Source organism: Photinus pyralis, unplaced genomic scaffold, assembly GCF_008802855.1.
Source record: "Photinus pyralis isolate 1611_PpyrPB1 unplaced genomic scaffold, Ppyr1.3 Ppyr1.4_LG4, whole genome shotgun sequence".
NCBI classification, from domain to species: Eukaryota; Metazoa; Arthropoda; class Insecta; order Coleoptera; family Lampyridae; genus Photinus; species Photinus pyralis.
In genome coordinates, this window is record NW_022170511.1 from 8,391,229 (window position 1) to 8,408,872 (window position 17,644).

Consider the following 17,644-nt stretch of genomic DNA (forward strand, 5'->3'; position numbering starts at 1 on the left):
AGAAAGAAATAACTACTATAAATATCAAACAAAAATTCATATTTTGGGCGTCGATTTCTAAAAAAATCGCAAAAACCCGCAAAATTTTTTTGTTAATACTAAAAGAGCATAATTTTAGAATTTTAAAAACATATCTCAATCAACCGGATCGAGGGCGGAACATCCTACTTAGGGTCTGCACTTTAGAGCCAACAATTCCCTTTTTAAGAAACAATAGGCAACTTTGATTGTTGCAATAAGAAAAAAAAATTGGAATTTTGATCAATGTAACTGCAGAAATAATGATGACTGACCTGGCACATTATCGCCCATAGCACACAACATAATAAAACTTGTAATAAAATTAGTAATAAAAAATTTAAATTCGCTTGACGCGTGACTCTTAGAATTTTGCAAATACTCAGACTTGCCAACTTTGGAAGGGCACTGCCAAAAAACGGGCCGCACCCCTAGCGACAAAACTATATGACGTTATAGTTCATTGACCCTTTGGCTTTACATCTGAACCAATTTCGCGTAATTTTTTTAACTTTGGTAAATTGACATTTTGGCAAGGTAATTAAATCAAATACCCCACTGTGCACTTGCGCGATTTAGTTTTTCTCAAAAAAAATTTCGAAAAACTGTCAAATTTTGAGGAAAAAAATTACTTTTCAAGTACTCTCCAAATCAGTAATAAAATACGGGGTGCTCCGTTTAAAAAATGCAAGTTTGATACGCCACTGGAATACAGCACGCCCCGGGTGTTCAAAAATAGTTTAGGAACATACCGGCGCGGCGGTAATTGCGTACATTTTGCTCTAAGACTGTTTCCGGTATCTTTTATATTAAAGCAATTATGATCCGATGGGTCTAGATGCTACGCCCTGTATAAATTTACCAGTTAGTGCTGAAAAGAAGAAGACGCAGAAAGGAGAGTCCGAAATCGTAGGTGGTGGGTGAACCCCTATCGGTCTACTAATGCAACTAGGTCAAGCCAATTTGTAGTGGCCAAACAACACAACACACTGCGCGGCTGACGCAGATTCGACTGATTTTACTTTATTGCGCATGTGCCGGGGCGCATTTAAGCATACTGTACAGTCGCTGGACGATCAGGCCAAATGATGCAATTTAATAATAATAATAATAATAATAATAATAATAATAATAATAAACAAACAAACGCAATAAATACAAGTAACGCAACACGCACTACAAAGACGCCCTCACCCACACGACCTAGCACAGCTGAAAAACACAATACTCTTTCTTCTCAGAAACACACCACGTTATCACAAACACAACCCACTCGTACTCAACCCAAACGCAACAACCTTAACACAGGCTCACAAAATACTGTAATGTCTCCACCAATAACCCATGCAACAACAGAAATACAACTTCAAGAACAAAGAAACACCATAAATACAACTAACGCAACATGCACTACAAAGACAGGTCCACCCAATAAAATTACACGCCCTAGCACAGTTAAAAAACACATAACTCCTTCCTCACAGAAACACACCACATTTTCACAACCCACTCGTATTCAACCGCAACGCAAAAACCTTAACAGAACTACAGGCTCACAACATACTAAAATAACTCCACCAAAAACCCAAGCAACTTCACAAATACAACCTCAAGAACAAAGAAACATCATAAATACAAGTAACGCAACATGCACTACAAAGACAGGTCCACCCAATAAAGTTACACGCCCTAGCACAATTAAAAAAAACATAACTCCTTCTTCACCGAATCACACCACATTATCACAACCCACTCGTATTCAACCGCAACGCAAAAACCTTAACAGAACTACAGGCTCACAACATACTAAAATATCTCCACCTAAAACCCAAGCAACTTCACAAATACAACCTCAAGAACAAAGAAACATCATAAATACAAGTAACGCAACATGCACTACAAAGACATGTCCACCCAATAAAGTTACACGCCCTAGCACAATTAAAAAACACATAACTCCTTCTTCACCGAAGCACACCACGTTATCACAACCCACTCGTATTCAACCCAAACGCAGAAACCTATACAGCACTACTAGCTCACAAAATACTGTAATATCTCCACGAATAACCCAAGCAACCACACAAATACAACCTCAAGAACAAAGAAACACAATAAATACAAGTATCGCAACATGCACTACAAAAAAAGGTCCACCCAATAAAATTACACGTCTTAGCACAGTTAAAAAACACAATACTCCTCTTTCTCAGAAACAACCCACTCGTATTCAACCGAAACGCAACAACCTTAAAAGCACTACAGGCTTACAACATACTGTAATGTCTCCACCAATAACCCAAGCAACAACACAGATACAACCTCAAGAACAAAGAAACACCATAAATACAAGTAACGCAACATGCACTACAAAGACAGGTCCACCCAATAAAGTTACACGCCCTAGCACAGTTAAAAAACACATATCTCCTTCTTCACAGAAACACACCACGTTGTCACAACCCACTCGTACTCAACCCAAACGCAAAAACCTAAACAGCACTTTAGACTCACAACATGACACACAACATACTGTAATATCTCCACCCTTAACTCAACCAACCACACAAACACAACTTCCTGAACAAACAAACGCAATAAATACAAGTAACGCAACATGCACTACAAAGACAGGTCCACCCAATAAAGTTACACGCCCTAGCACAGTTAAAAAACACATAACTCCTTCTTCACAGAAACACACCACGTTATCACAACCCACTCGTATTCAACCCAAACGTAAAGCCAAAGAAACACTTACACAATAAACTCCATTTAATAAAATTACAGGAATTATTATAATGATTTTTGTTTTGTTTTGTTTTCCTCTTTCCTGATAGCGTTGGCTTATTGTGCCCATGTGTGATTTTTATTTATTTATTTTTTTTAGGACCCTACATAACTTCACCAGACACAGACACAGACACTGATCGTTACTTGATTTTAATCCGTGCGATTAGTTAACCAGGCTAGACCTGAGTTCTCACAAGAAACACCGACCATAATAATAATAATTCTTCACATAAACACACCACGTTATCACAACCCACTCGTATACAACCCAAACGCAAAGCCAAAGAAACACTTACACAATAAACTCTATTTAATAAAAGTACAGGAATTATTATAATGATATTTTTGTTTTGTTTTCCTCTTTCCTTATAGCGTTGACTATTGTGGCCATTAATAGCTATGTTGGTAAGTATGAATTACACGAGGAATTACATACTATCCCTAGATGTCCAATGTGAGTGTGCGAATATTTATTTTATTTTTTATTTTTCTTTAGAACCCTACATAACTTCACTAGACACAGACACAGACACTAATCGTTACTTGATTTTAATCCGTGCGATTAGTTAACCAGGCTAGACCTGAGTTCTCACAAGATACACCTACCATAATAATAATAGTGCCTTTATTGCAGTGAAAAGAGTTCTTTGTAGTACATAAATATGTAGAGGCGAAGTTCACCGAATGCTGCTCTTCCACTTAACCTCTAGGTTTAAATACAAAAAGTAAACTTAGCAACGTCAAACATATATTACATTTGCAGTACATGTGTGCGAGTCTTTAATGGGGTAATAAACAATATAGAACCATAATGTAGATAGCTAACATTTCAAAAAGTACACACAGATAAAATTTAAAATAAAAAAAAAAAAAATAAAATAAAAATTGGATCCCGATAAACGCATTGGTAACAGAGGCTATTATTTTGGTTATCCAGAAGGTATGACTTTAGTTGTTTTTTAAATCTCACTCCGTCTAATTCTCTTAATCATTAATATTTCATTGCTCCACTCAAGGACGGGCGGCGACAGCAATCCGAATGAGACCGATAAGAGCTGCCTGCAATCGCGCAATAATCCGGTGTTCGTTTTAGCAGTCTAAAATAAGTTCAATTGTATTATTGTTTTGTCCAAATGAAAAAATAATATGAGCCGTTTTCTGCTTCAAATAAGCGATACGCCCTCACGGCACTGATGATAACCAAATTGTAATTCGAAGCAATGTAAAGACATTTCATGAAATTAGTAAAAGGATTAATGAGTTTGCCATCCACTGGAGAAAAGGTTACAAGAAAACGTTCTAGGAATTTTCAGTTGAATGTCAAGCTTAACAGATCTCACGGACAAAATCATTAGGTATAACATTGCCATGACACTACACTGTTATAGTTATTAACGTCATAAGGCCGATATGTAGCAAATAACGGACGTGGTTGGAGTTTGTAAACCGAGGCGTCAGCCGAGGTTTATATTCAACCAAGTCCGTTATTTGCGTATCGGCCGTGTGTCGTTCAAGATTTTTCGTCATCCCATTATGTGGAAATTATATACTTCGACTTCATAAAGATCCATCTTTTCGCAATACTTAAATATAATAATTATCTTGATCATGGTATGCTTATGGTTACATGTTAGCGATTGATGGACGCAACTACTTAAAAGTAAACAATTCGTTAAAAAGGCGTGCTGAGAAGCTGTACGACGTTTTTCCAAAAATATGCACGAAATTGAAGGAAATATCAATATTCCTCCAGACGTATTAGCAGATTCCATGGCTAGTGTCGATTTGCTACCAGAAAAAACAGAGAGCGATATCATAAAGAATACAAAGATTTCAAGTAATGGCTTAAGATTAAGAGGATCAATTTAGTAACTGAAGACATGTTATTAGCGTACGTAAAGGGAAAATCGGAAATGTACTCGCCCAATTCATTATGGACAACAGTTTCGAAGCGATTAAAAATGACCAAACAACTATTTCAAAGTTCTGATGGAAACGCTGAAATTACAACATCCTCGTCCTCAAGTTTTCTACGATGGTCCACAGATTTCTAGCAAGAACTGTCACTTTAATTTTCTTATGCCATTATAATAAGTAGTTGTTTATATTTCAATAAAGCATTGTTCCTTAACGGCCACATATGCGTCCGTTATTTTTTAACGGACGCCGTCCGTTACGAATGACATTTCACTTGTCAAATGAGTTGAGTTAAATTGAAATAACAGTATGGGATGACGAAAAAACAATGTCCTCCATAAATAACGCGCGCGCTTAACCATTAATGCAATAATTCATATAAGCACTCGTGGTATTACCCCCGAATATTGGTAGGCATCCTGGAACATTTTCAAATTTAGGAAAAGGATAATGTACATTTAATAACTACACTTATTCGGCGCGCGTTGTTCCTCTATTTCATTTGACCAATGAAATTGCATTATTTGGCCTGATCGCCCAGGGACTATACAGTATGCTTACATGCTGCCGGGGCTGCATGAAATTTTGCGACGCGCACGGTGTCAGTCAGTCGCGTGTGTGACTGCCTAAGTGCTTGTTTACAATGAACGTATACGTAAGAAACACATAAAACTTAAAAATTTCGCAAAGTTGAACTGTATAGAAACGTACGAAGGTGTTAGATGTTTACAATGAGCGTAATTTTTACGTGCGTATACGTAAGCGATATGTAAGTCTTGCGCATAGTCGCAACAGTTGAAAAACAATGTTGTATGATCTGATCTTTGGTTTATTGTAAACAGCGAAGTAAAATTACGGAAACGATACGAATATCCGAGCAAATATCGTTACGGTTTATGAAATATTTACGTATACGTTCATTGTAAACAAACACTAAAGTTAACATGGTTTGGTGTTCGCGTAGCATGTTATAAAAAAATGCACGTCGCACCAGTGTGTAATCCGACTAAAATTCATCGGAACAAAGATAATGTATGCAGAAAATAATTGACCGGGAACATTATGGCGAAGACTAAACTTAAACACACGAAGATTACTCAAAGAATGCATTAAGTTCAGAGTATAACGTAGACTTAATGGATATGATAAGGTGCCCCATACTTACAAAGCCATTAGCGAAACTAGCACACTTCAAAACTCCCCTACCAATAATTATCTGAAAAACGTTTTAGCAAAAAAGTAATTCCAGATTTACATCTGACCTACACAATAAAGTAGGTTACAAATGGTAGGCATTATACTTATATTAATCTCACAATGGCAGTTAATCATAATTCATCTGAATTGGGATAGTCGATTTTAGTAGAAAGACGCCTCAACAAATTTGTATTGCTTTCATATACTGCACACTGCACAGTGCACATAGGAAGTGTCAGCACTCAGCAGACAGCAGTAGCTACTTAGGGGGCGAATGGTGAAGGATTGCATTTACTCAATGTATAATCAAATCATAGACCAATCCTACTTATATGTATATCTGATTATAACAACCCTTCAATTCAAAGGGCCACATAAAAATTGTAATAATATTCGATTTACGATTAGTCATTCACTGGATTTAAAAACTGCACAAACATTCCATTCCATCCGATGGCACATTTCAAACGTCACGAACTCGAAACGTTTTTTTTTTATATCCGCGACGTTGTATCGTACGCTAAATCTTTGGCGGCACTGGAATATAGCAACTGCAACACCTGTTGAAAGCTCCACAAACGCGAACTACAACAATCTTCAGATTCAGCCCTCGTGGAGACTGCGCCCTAAATTACGTCTCTCGCACAATATCCATTCGCTTGTTGGTGATATTCGCAAAATTTCGTCCGCGTGAAACGCAGGGGTCAAATCAATCACTTTGGATTGTTTCTACAGGTTGCAACGCAATTTGATAACAATAGATAACAAATTTAATTGATCGATTTTCCGTCCGCCGAACAAGGAAATGTGATCAAGTCAGAAGTAGTTATCCTGAACATATAAAAGGTTTTTATTAAATCCAAAATTATAAAAAGTTTGCTACCAATCTACGTACTTGAAATTTGTGGTCAGTAGCGTACTACTGCATGGTTAAAGGGGGCATAGCAACCACTCGTTTTCATAACATAGGTATTCTTACTTTTTTGGAGCATAAAAAATGTCATTTCAATAAAAAAACCAAGAGTCTTCGGTTATGTTTATATTATAATGAAACTGCCATCATATTTAGATAAAAGAAGATTGCGCATCTTATAGCTGGGTTACTGTCGAGACTTGAAACTCGAGAGGTGCACTGCCCAGAAAAAGATGTTCAAACGAGGCATAACATAACCCCCCTCTCCATTAAAAAAATTCAATATTATCTTTTACTTTTAAGTGGGCGGGTTTTCAGCCAAGTCTGCTCTACCAACCCAACCCACTATACAGGGTCATTCTTGACGAGCGTCAGTTAGAAAGATATGGAAAACCTTTGAAAATTAAGCTAAACTGATAAGTCCTTTAAGGGTTTTGGCACATGATGAATTGAACTAAAATATTTTCAAAATGGCGCCACTTCCGGAAATACCGGAAGTAGCCATCAACTTTGTTATTTTAAATAGGGACCCCCTATTTTTCCTACATTTTCGGATTCTACGTCGAATTTGGAGTACAACGATACCCCATAGTTGACCCTTTGCTCCAAGGGCTTCGCCGATATTCAAGTTTTTGTGTCAAAAATTGAATTTGCAGGGGTAATTTTAAAAATTTATTATTCGAAAACGGTGAGAGATATTGCAAAACAGTTTTCAATGCTTTATTAAGGAAAGATCGAATTTTCTTATGGTATGCGTAACAGTCTAAAAAAGTGAAACTACGTCACTTTTTCAAAGCTCTCAACTTTTAAACTTTTAAATATCCGTAACTCCATTTTTTCAAATGGCACCCCCCATTTTGTTCTTCGCCCTTGTTTTCCTTTTTCCTAGACATGGAATATCTCGGAAACCGCTTGAAGCAGCTTTTGACATTTTGCATCAAACTAAAGGTCTGGAAAAAAGGAAAACAAGGGTGAAGAACAAAATGGGGGTGCCATTTGAAAAATGGAGTTACGGATATTTAAAAGTTTAAAAGATGAGAGCTTTGAAAAAGTGACGTAGTCTCACTTTTTTAGACTGTTACGCATACCATAAGAAAATTCGATCTTTCCTTAATAAAGCATTGAAAACTGTTTTGCAATATCTCTCACCGTTTTCGAATAATAAATTTTTAAAATTACCCCTGCAAATTCAATTTTTGACACAAAAACTTGAATATCGGCGAAGCCCTTGGAGCAAAGGGTCAACTATGGGGTATCGTTGTACTCCAAATTCGACGTAGAATCCGAAAATGTAGAAAAAATAGGGGGTCCCTATTTAAAATAACAAAGTTGATGGCTACTTCCGGTATTTCCGGAAGTGGCGCAATTTTGAAAATATTTTAGTTCAATTCATCATGTGCCAAAACCCTTAAAGGACTTATCAGTTTAGCTTAATTTTCAAAGGTTTTCATATCTTTCTAACTGACGCTCGTCAAGAATGACCCTGTACATTTACAAATATCCATGCCCGAACCCGGATTCGAACCACAAAATCGCACACAAACGTATATAATTTAGGGGGGGGGGGGGGGTCGTATGTAATTTTAATCAATAATTTTGTACATTTTCATACCTTTATTTTTTGAGTTTTCTTTTATTATTCTCCAATATACAACACGTCTAGCTTAGGTTTTCTAGTAGGTACGCCTTTTCCAGCTTAATAAACTTTTTTTTTAAATCTCGGCGAAATTTGATATATTCAGAAATCTAAGAATAATAATAATAATAATAATAATAATATGTATTAATTCCCAAAACAATTTTGAATTGTATAGGATACGTCAGAAATACAAAATAAATACAATTTAAAAATGTCAACATAATACAATGGACAAAAAAGAATGGAATATAAATTATACTTATTATTAGCTTATTTAGAATCTCAATGGCTTTTGGATATATATTTTCTTGCTTTTTTCCGGATATTAGTGCCGTCGTATCATCCGCATATAAAACCAAGCAATTTAAAAACATGACAATATCACTCGCAATATCATTAATAAATAATAAAAATAAAATAGGTCCTAAAACAGATCCTTGTGGAACCCCCATATTAACAGGCAAAGCTGTGGATAAAAATTTTGCAATAGTGGAACCGGTTTTAAATTTAATTTCTACTTGTTGACACCTTCCAGAGAGATATGAGGAAAACCAATTGGCAACAACGCCTCTGATACCGTAAGTATTTAATTTTTGCAACAGTAACAAGTGATCAACAGTTAAAGCAGTGTGGTTATCTACAGGTTTATTACCGTACTAATAGTCGTGTATTATCGAAAACGAGAATAAATCTTCGAACTCGGATCAATACACGATTATTCGAGCGACTATTAGTACGGACATTAGGGTATTTTTTAATCTTTTTCTAACGCAAACTCATACAAAAATGGTTAAGGAAGCTAAACGGAGTGTTAGACCCAGCAAGCGGTATACTGTTTCGGCATAAATCTACCGTTCATTTAGTGCCGGTATACAGTTCCGGTCACGAAGTACAGAGTCAATACCTACCAATGCCGAGAGAGCCGAACGCGAGATCGGCATAATTCCACCGCTCGCCCGGAATTTAGGACCGGTATATGGTTCCGGTCTCGGTTCCGGTCACGAAATACAGAGTCCATACCAATACCTACAGAACCGAAGGCGAGATCGGCATCAATGTACCGTTCGTTCCAATTTTGGAGCCGGTATACGGTTCCGGCGAGGGTTCCAGTCATGAAATGGCAAGTCCATGTCACTGTAGAGAGAGCCGTAGGCATAATTCTACCGCTCGCCCGGAATTCGTGGACGGTATACGGTTCCAGTCACAAAATACACAGTCCATCCAATACCGGACGAGCCGAAGGCGAGATTGGCATAATTCTACCGCTCGCCCGGAATTCGGGAACGGTATGCGGTTTCAGTCACGAAATACAAAGGTCTTTAACGTTCCCATTTCAGATATCCCTCGAGATATCCCCTTGATAGAACACTTTTCGTCAAAACTATAGTCTCAAGAAGAAGACCATACCAATTGCGAGCGAGCCGAAGGCAAACTCAGCAAAAAAGTTTACGGTTCCGATTACGAAATACAGAGTTTACACTAATGCCGAGCGGGTCAAAGGCGTTCGACCGGAATTTGGGCCCGATTTACGGTTCCGGACACGAAATGAAAGTCCATACCAATGCCGAGCGAGCCGAAGATGAGATCGGCATAAATCTACCGTTCGCTCGGAATTTGCGGTTTAAGACTCGGACTAGCCTTACCCATTATGAGTTCGATTCCCACAACTTGCCAGTTTTTAGTGGTACAGAACATCTCCTGACTACCATGTTTCAGAGGGCATGTAAAGCTGGCGGTCCCGAACACAGACGGCTGTTGATGCGACCTGAAAACGTCTGTACCTGGGGAGTGGCGTGTCACCCATACGACACGATACGATCAAGAAATGCAATGTCCCAACTTTTGCGTTTCTTCCTTAATTTTTTTTTGAGCAACCGCACAATTTTTTCCTAAAATTCCTATGGTACAGGTAATGTATCTCCACATGGGGATGTAGAACCAGTTTAGATCCCCACAACATTTTGGAAATTATGAACATAAAGAATCACAAATAGTTTTTGGAAAAAATGTAGATGCAATTCTTGGTCTGCCAACAAAAATGAAATTTGCTGGTTCTTTAGGTAATAACAACAAAATTTATTAAACAGTTTTTACTGTCGGGCCAAGAATGAAATTATTTTGATTGGTCGATTTCTAAAATTGCTCGAATTCTTTAAACTTTGGCATATACATAGTATTCTGCCACGGACTACCGACTACACATTCGAGTTCACTTTCTGAAATTGGTGTCGATCGCGTGGGTTTCTCGAGTACATAAAGGATGATTGTAAAATGGGCTCATCCCGCCTTCATTTTTTATTTCTGATCCACAAAGTACATTAAAAATAAAAAGACCCGTGTGTCCTCAATTTTTATCTGCGAGTAAAATAAACCCAAAATAAATTATTGAAAAGCTGTGTTTTTAGTCCGAATTTGAAACGCTTCAGACTAAATACGTCACAAACCTACAACCAATCACGTAGAAGTGAGCTGGCAACCTTACCCGAGGGTCTGACGTTTGTCACATTTGACGTTTTGAGAGGGATGTTTAACTGCATCTAGCACGAAAGTGACAAGTGCCTGTGACAGATGACGAAAGTTATAAATGCCATTCTCCTGCAATATTGCCAAGTCGTTATGTCATCTGAATGGTTCTAGGAGCTGATTGGTCGGGCTTATTACGTCACAGACCCGCCACAATCATATCGTTTTGAATAAACCTTTAAAACCGCACATGTTCATTATTTTTTTGCTAATCAGCCTCTATTTTTAAATAAACTTTTACTGTCCAAAAAAATGTTTTGTGGTTTCAGGTACACGCTTATTAAATTAGAACTGCGGAATTCAACTACACTGTAAACCCCCATTACACGGTATGAAATTACTAGGTGTATATGTTCAGGGACAGGTGTTGTTGACTGGATAATTCATTTCAGGAATTTGAGACACCTTGTATATAGAACCATTGAATAATATACAATGATAGAACTTTACGAGCAGGACCACCCCTCGGACCACCCTGTAGAGCGCATATGTATTAATTCAAAAAATGAAGGTGTCTTTACATTTTTATAACACGCTCACGGAATCTTCTCAGTTCTCAACTACTCAGTATAGTCTTTTATGTTTCATTATGTAAACACCGCGTTAAGTAAGAAAAATAAACAAACCTGAAATAATTCCATCCATTTGAAGCAAAGCCGCCTCTAACAACTTGCTCGCTTCCGTTTGCGGAGAAATTTCGGGAACACCTTCATTATGCTGTTCCACCTTGCCCATTTTCACCCACAAATTTAATTAATTGGAACTTTAAAAACTTCGAAAGTACTTAAGTGGTAAACACCTAAGGATATTATTACAAACTTTTCGCGTTTACAAGAATTTATTGTTGGCCGGTAAAGAACGAGATTACGACGAAAGTACTTTATTTAGCGCGTTATACAAGAAAAATTAATAAAGTTTGTGTTTAAATTAAAGTTCATAAACAAGATTAACCACAAATAATATTAAAACAACACAACATACACATGACTGCTAAACCAAATGTCAAAAACAAACCAGCATGTTGGCTCCATCTATATTTGTTTAGAAGAGACATAATGAAAACAGAAAGGGCAGCTTCCATTTCCTGAATTATGTATTTTATTTATTCTGATGATTTTTAGCTTCCTAGCATGTGCTAGGTAGCTATTGCGATAGCCGTTTTTTGAACATTTTAAAATTTCGTCAAATGTCGACGTTTTAGACCATTTTAAGCAACTTTTAAAGAATAAAATTTTTAGCTTCCTAGCATGTGCCAGGTAGCTATTGCGATAGCCGTTTTTTGAACATTTCAAAATTTCATTAAATGTCGACTTTTTAGACCATTTTAAGCAACTTTTAAAGAATAAAATTTTTTCCCGTCTGTATGTACGTACGTACGTTTGTTGGCAATTTTCTGAGAAAACGGCTCGACGGATTTTGTTGAAATTTTGTATATATGTTTTAGGCATACCGAACAGAAAAATAACGGGCCGGATTTTTGAAAAAAAATTTTGGAGCGCCGTAACGGCATCGAACTTTTTTTTTCAAATAGCAACCTAAAATTTTTATTCTATTATTTGGTAGACCTTATTTTGCTGTGTACAACCTACAAAAAATTGGGCCGGGTTATATTATCAAAAAACGGAGAAAAAAAATTGTCAAAGTCAAAAAATTGTGTTGCATATGTGCAAAACGCAACGATCTTATTTCTGAAGCAATTTAAACGAAATTTCTATGGTCCCTTTAATAAAAGCAAACAAAATTCATGCGCAAAAATCGTGTTGCACATGCGCAGAAATGCAATTTTCTTATTTATGGAACAATTAAAACGAAATTTGGATGGTAGGTCCTCCTAATAAAAGAAAACAAAATGCATGCGCAAAAATCGTGTTGCGCATGCGCAGAAATGCAATGTTCTTATTTATGGAACAATTAAAACGAAATTTGGATGGTAGGTCCTCCTAATAAAAGAAAACAAAATGCATGCGCAAAAAATCGAGTTGCGCATGTGCAACATCCAACTTTCTTATTTATGGAGCAATTTTAACGAAAATTGGATGGTAGGTCCCTCTAATAAAAGTAAACAAAATGCATGCGCAAAAATCGTGTTGCGCATGCGCAGAAATGCAACTTTCTTATTTATGGAACAATTTTAACGAAATTTAGATGATAGGTCCTTTTAATAAAAGCTAACAAAATGCATGCGCAAAAAATAGTGTTGCGCATGTGCAACATCCAACTTTCTTATTTATGGAGCAATTTTAACGAAATTTGGATGGTAGGTCCCTCTAATAAAAGCAAACAAAATGCATGCGTAAAAAATGCATCTTTCTTATTTTTTCCGTCTGTAAGTGCGTACATATGTTGGCAATTTTTGGTTTCAGCTAGGAAGCTATTCTGTCAAGAATTTGACACCTGGTTTAATACAGTGGAAATTTTAAATGTTTTCAAGTGCCGATGTTAAAGTTGCAAACATAAATTGCCTATAACCATTACATAATGCACTGATTCTTGCTGCATTTTAAATTGCATTGCATTCTTCTCAGCATGAAAGAAATCACTCTCGATTAGCCAATTACATGCTTTGATTTTTCAAAATTCACGCCTTCACGGTAATATGCAAAAATTACATTGCTTTGAAAATAACTGATAGAGCGTATCTTAGCAACCCCGTAAGTCGCCATGTGAATAGTCAAATACACAACTCCTTTCTGCTGTGCTGTTTAGTGTTTCCCATAATTTTTATAGTCCAGTCAAATTATACGGTTTGGGCTGGATGTTGTTACTTCACTCAACGAAAGCAAGTGTACCCACTACGTAAAAAAAATCCGCTGAATCGGAAAATCATAGTCCCCCTGGGAAACTCTCGATGATTCTTTCAAATTAATCGACGGACTCGACATTTTTGGTTGTCTTGAAAACAAGCTACAAATAAGTTTCCATTTGCATATTATAGTTACATTTCTTGTTATATTTTAAAAATTATTCAATTTCTTAACTAAGAAAATTTTTCGTAATTTGAAAAAAAATTCCACAGATAGTGTTTTCTTTGTCGAAATTCACCTTTTTAATTAACCTTTATTTTATTACGAAATGGAAAGTACACTTCATGGGTATTATTTATCAAATGTATTTCTTAACTTCATAATCAAAGTCAATCAAACGGGGAATTATTCAGATTATTCAGTTATTTATTGACACCATACAAATGGGACACCCTGTACATTCAAAAATAATTTCTGTAGATACGTAACCATCTACAGTAGTTGACATTTGCATAAAAGATTTTTTAAATATTTTTTACTGGGTATGAGCATATACAATGGTTTGAGTTAGAAAAGACCGACGGACTGTTGCAGGACCCTGTATATACTCAACCAAATATTCGAATATTGAATCGAAAATTTTTAGTGGCTTTTTAGCTGGGAAATATTGTAAATTGTATCTTTCAGCTATTCCGTTTCAATACCGTTGCCGACCCGAGGCGCTTTCTTTCGGCTGCTTAGCAATCATGATTTCAAAATCGTGATTCGTAGGATCACGTTTTACGAAAGAACGCGCGAATTTAAGTCAAAACATGGTTACGTTTACGTAGTACACATACAAGGTTGGTATCTTAGACTATGAAAGAAAGGGGACTGACAATATCCTATCCAGCGCAATGCTGCGCGGTGAAACCTGGGGCGGCCATATTTTCGGAGCCAAAATTTGTTTAATTTTTCATTTTCGTGATTATGCGATCCTTAAGTCTCGAAATATGCGATTAAAAACATTAGTGGACAATGGTACATTGTAGTGCACGGAAGTAATAGCCAAAAAACACACGAAAGTATTTCGTTTCACAGGTATAAATTTGAGGTTAGTTTTCGGTGGAATAACAAACAAATGTGGGCTACACTTTACGATCAATATTATCACTCCTCATTCTTTCCATTCTTTCCTTCTCTAAGGTTGGTATATTACAGGTTGCCTCGTAACTATCGACCAATAGCAATCGAGGCGCGAATACGTCACATGGTATCCCACGATTTAAACGAAATAATAAATGCATGCAGCCATACAGCTGGAAAATTTGATGCGTAGCTATTGTTTACAGTTCTTTGATGATGTTTGAATCGTTTAACTACTGAAACACAAATATTCATTTTATATTTTAAAATTTAGTAATTATAAATCGTTATATAATACAGTCAATCTTCGTCTGATGTACCAGTGTTTACCGTGAAAGATAAACAGCTTCATCTAACAATCAATTGCGTAGTCACAGTTTATATTGTCTCTACACTTAAGTCTTCGATTTGTAGATGAGATAGGCGGTATCAACGAGACCATATGATCCTCCTGCTTCGGTCAGTTTTAAACACGTTCATCTTCTGCCGACCCGCTTTTCCCTAAAGCATCATTTTCTTTCATTTTCCATAAATATCGTGACCGCCAATCAACAATGTTGCTACGTTCCATCAATAATTGAAATTGAAATTAACATTACCTAATTTAGTTATGAGTTTTATTGATTTGCCGTCACAGCAGCAGCTAGCTCTGTAGCCTTTTCCAAAGGAAATGCCCACATACGGCAGCTTTCTGTTTGTCAAAGAATTCCACGACCCTTTTAATAATATTTCTAGGTTCTGAATGCACAGGTTCAATATTTATAACCTTACGCGTATGTCACATGACAAGTAATGACAAGGTAACGAAATTTGAGTGGCTACCAGTGACGTCACGAGCAGACGACTTGATCCCCATTATTGCAGTTACGAGGCAACCTGTAATATATCAACCTTGGTACACATATGCATTCAAATTACCTATTTTTTGTTTGGATTATGAAAATAATTTAAATACAAGTGAAAGTACTTGCACGATTATGCCCCCTTCAGTTACAAATATTGACTAACCTAACATTTGAGTAAAAATATCCTTGCATTTATAGGCTAGGAATTCGTGATCATAAAACTTTTATGTTTACTTGTTCACGATTTTAGCAATCATGATAATAAGATCACACTTCGAAAGAACGTGATTTGACAATCCAAACGCGTTTGGATCACCGAAAGAAAGCGCCTCTGACCTATATGATTTTAACACTCGCTCACTCGTTTAGGAAACTTCATCCTCGTGACTAATAGCCACCATTCTACGCTCGTTGAAGAATGTACTATTACCATCATTCTGTATATTCTACGTCAGATCCCAAGGTTAGTATAACCACAGAAACTAAAGTACGATCCGTAGCGTACTATTCTGTGGTAGCTACTTGACAGGAAGCTAACCACATTCTGATGTAAGATCTAAATCTAACCTGAAACAAAATGACCCTCAAATTTTGAAAAAAGAAAGGCAAACGACAACAGGCGAAAATATGTCTCAAAAATTAGATAAGAGCGTCGCTCAAAAAGAAGTCGTTCAAGCGGTTGTTATTGCAGAACATTTTGGAAATGAATTCATGCCGATTACTGATGATACACCTCTAGTAAGAAAGAAATATGATGCAATCCTGACTTGTTCAATTTAACTTCCTTTCAGACTCTTTTGCCGTTGCTTAACGTACCATTACTTGAATACACTTTGGAATTTTTATCCTTGGGTGGTATCGAGGAAACCTTTCTCTTTTGCTGTTCCAATGTTGTTATGATAAAACAGCATATTAAGTTAGTATTTTCTGCGGAGCTAGCCATTCACTTTTGATTCGATGCATATTTTAGTAGCAGCATTGAGAAATCCGCAGGATGGTCATTAACGATGAAAGTGCACGTTATTGTTTCTGAAACATGCAGGTCGTTCGGCGACTGTATCAGAGATCTGGATGCGAAGGCATTAATTCGTGGCGATTTTGTTTTACTAGAACCAGGAATTGTTGGAAACATAAAATTACTTCCCATTATAAAAAAGCACAAGTACATATACATATGTTGCATTGCATTCACTGAATTCTTGCATCATTACCAACACTTTATTAATATTGTACGGTTTCAGTGAAACATGCAACACGGATAAGGGTGCCGCAATGACTCTGATATTACAAGAGGCTGGGTTAGGTCAGAGAGGTAGGTGTTCTTTTGAGGAAGTGTTAATGGTGGCTACACCCAATAATAGAGTGTTACTTCATCAAAAATTGGGCACATCGAAAAAGGCAAAAATAGAGTTGCCACTGGTAAGGCGGGCGTTAAGTTAACATTCGGGTGAAGTATTTGAAATTTACATTGTAGGAGATACTAATGGACAATGCATCTGTAAATATTTATCACAACCTGAAAGATACGCACATTTCCATATGTTCACCAAATGTGCTCTCCTTGTTTTCTGATAACTTCGATTTTCAAACAAAGGACGATTTCGTGCGTGGACTGTTAATCAATGAGGAAATATTAGGAAGCACCATTTATTGGCATTTAATTAAGGGGAACCAGTATGGAGCCGCAGTGACTAATTGGAGAATGTATCAATCTGTGAGGTATTCAGTTTCTTTTTTCAATAAAATCGACCAATTTGTCAAATTAAGCAATATCATGGCTATAGTCAGTGAAATAGACAATTTTCAATATAAGATTAGCATTTATATTCATAGTGGGTGTTGGTCAAGTTATACAACGTGTTCAAAGTGTAGTTGGGACTATTGCTTATTGCAGCTATGGAGTTGGTTACATTAGGAAACACAAAACTTT

At 36.6% G+C, this 17,644-nt stretch overlaps 1 protein-coding gene across 1 annotated transcript; it reads left to right on the forward strand.

Moving 5' to 3' along the window:
- The first annotated feature begins 16,246 nt into the window (after positions 1-16,246).
- On the forward strand, positions 16,247-17,644 carry LOC116169704 (translation initiation factor eIF-2B subunit epsilon-like). Its single transcript, XM_031485855.1, has 5 exons — positions 16,247-16,452; positions 16,506-16,630; positions 16,685-16,876; positions 16,956-17,133; positions 17,189-17,644. Exons 1-5 carry the CDS (start codon positions 16,342-16,344, stop codon positions 17,627-17,629), a joined length of 1,047 nt encoding a protein of 348 aa, XP_031341715.1. The 5' UTR covers positions 16,247-16,341; the 3' UTR covers positions 17,630-17,644.

Coding starts and splice junctions, on each gene's coding strand:
- LOC116169704 (XM_031485855.1), top strand. CDS start 16,342: ATGTCTCAAAAATTAGATAAGAGCGTCGCTCAAAAAGAAGTCGTTCAA. Junction 16,453..16,505: donor TTACTGATGATACACCTCTA/GTAAGAAAGAAA, acceptor ACTTCCTTTCAG/ACTCTTTTGCCGTTGCTTAA. Junction 17,134..17,188: donor CAAAAATAGAGTTGCCACTG/GTAAGGCGGGCG, acceptor TTTACATTGTAG/GAGATACTAATGGACAATGC.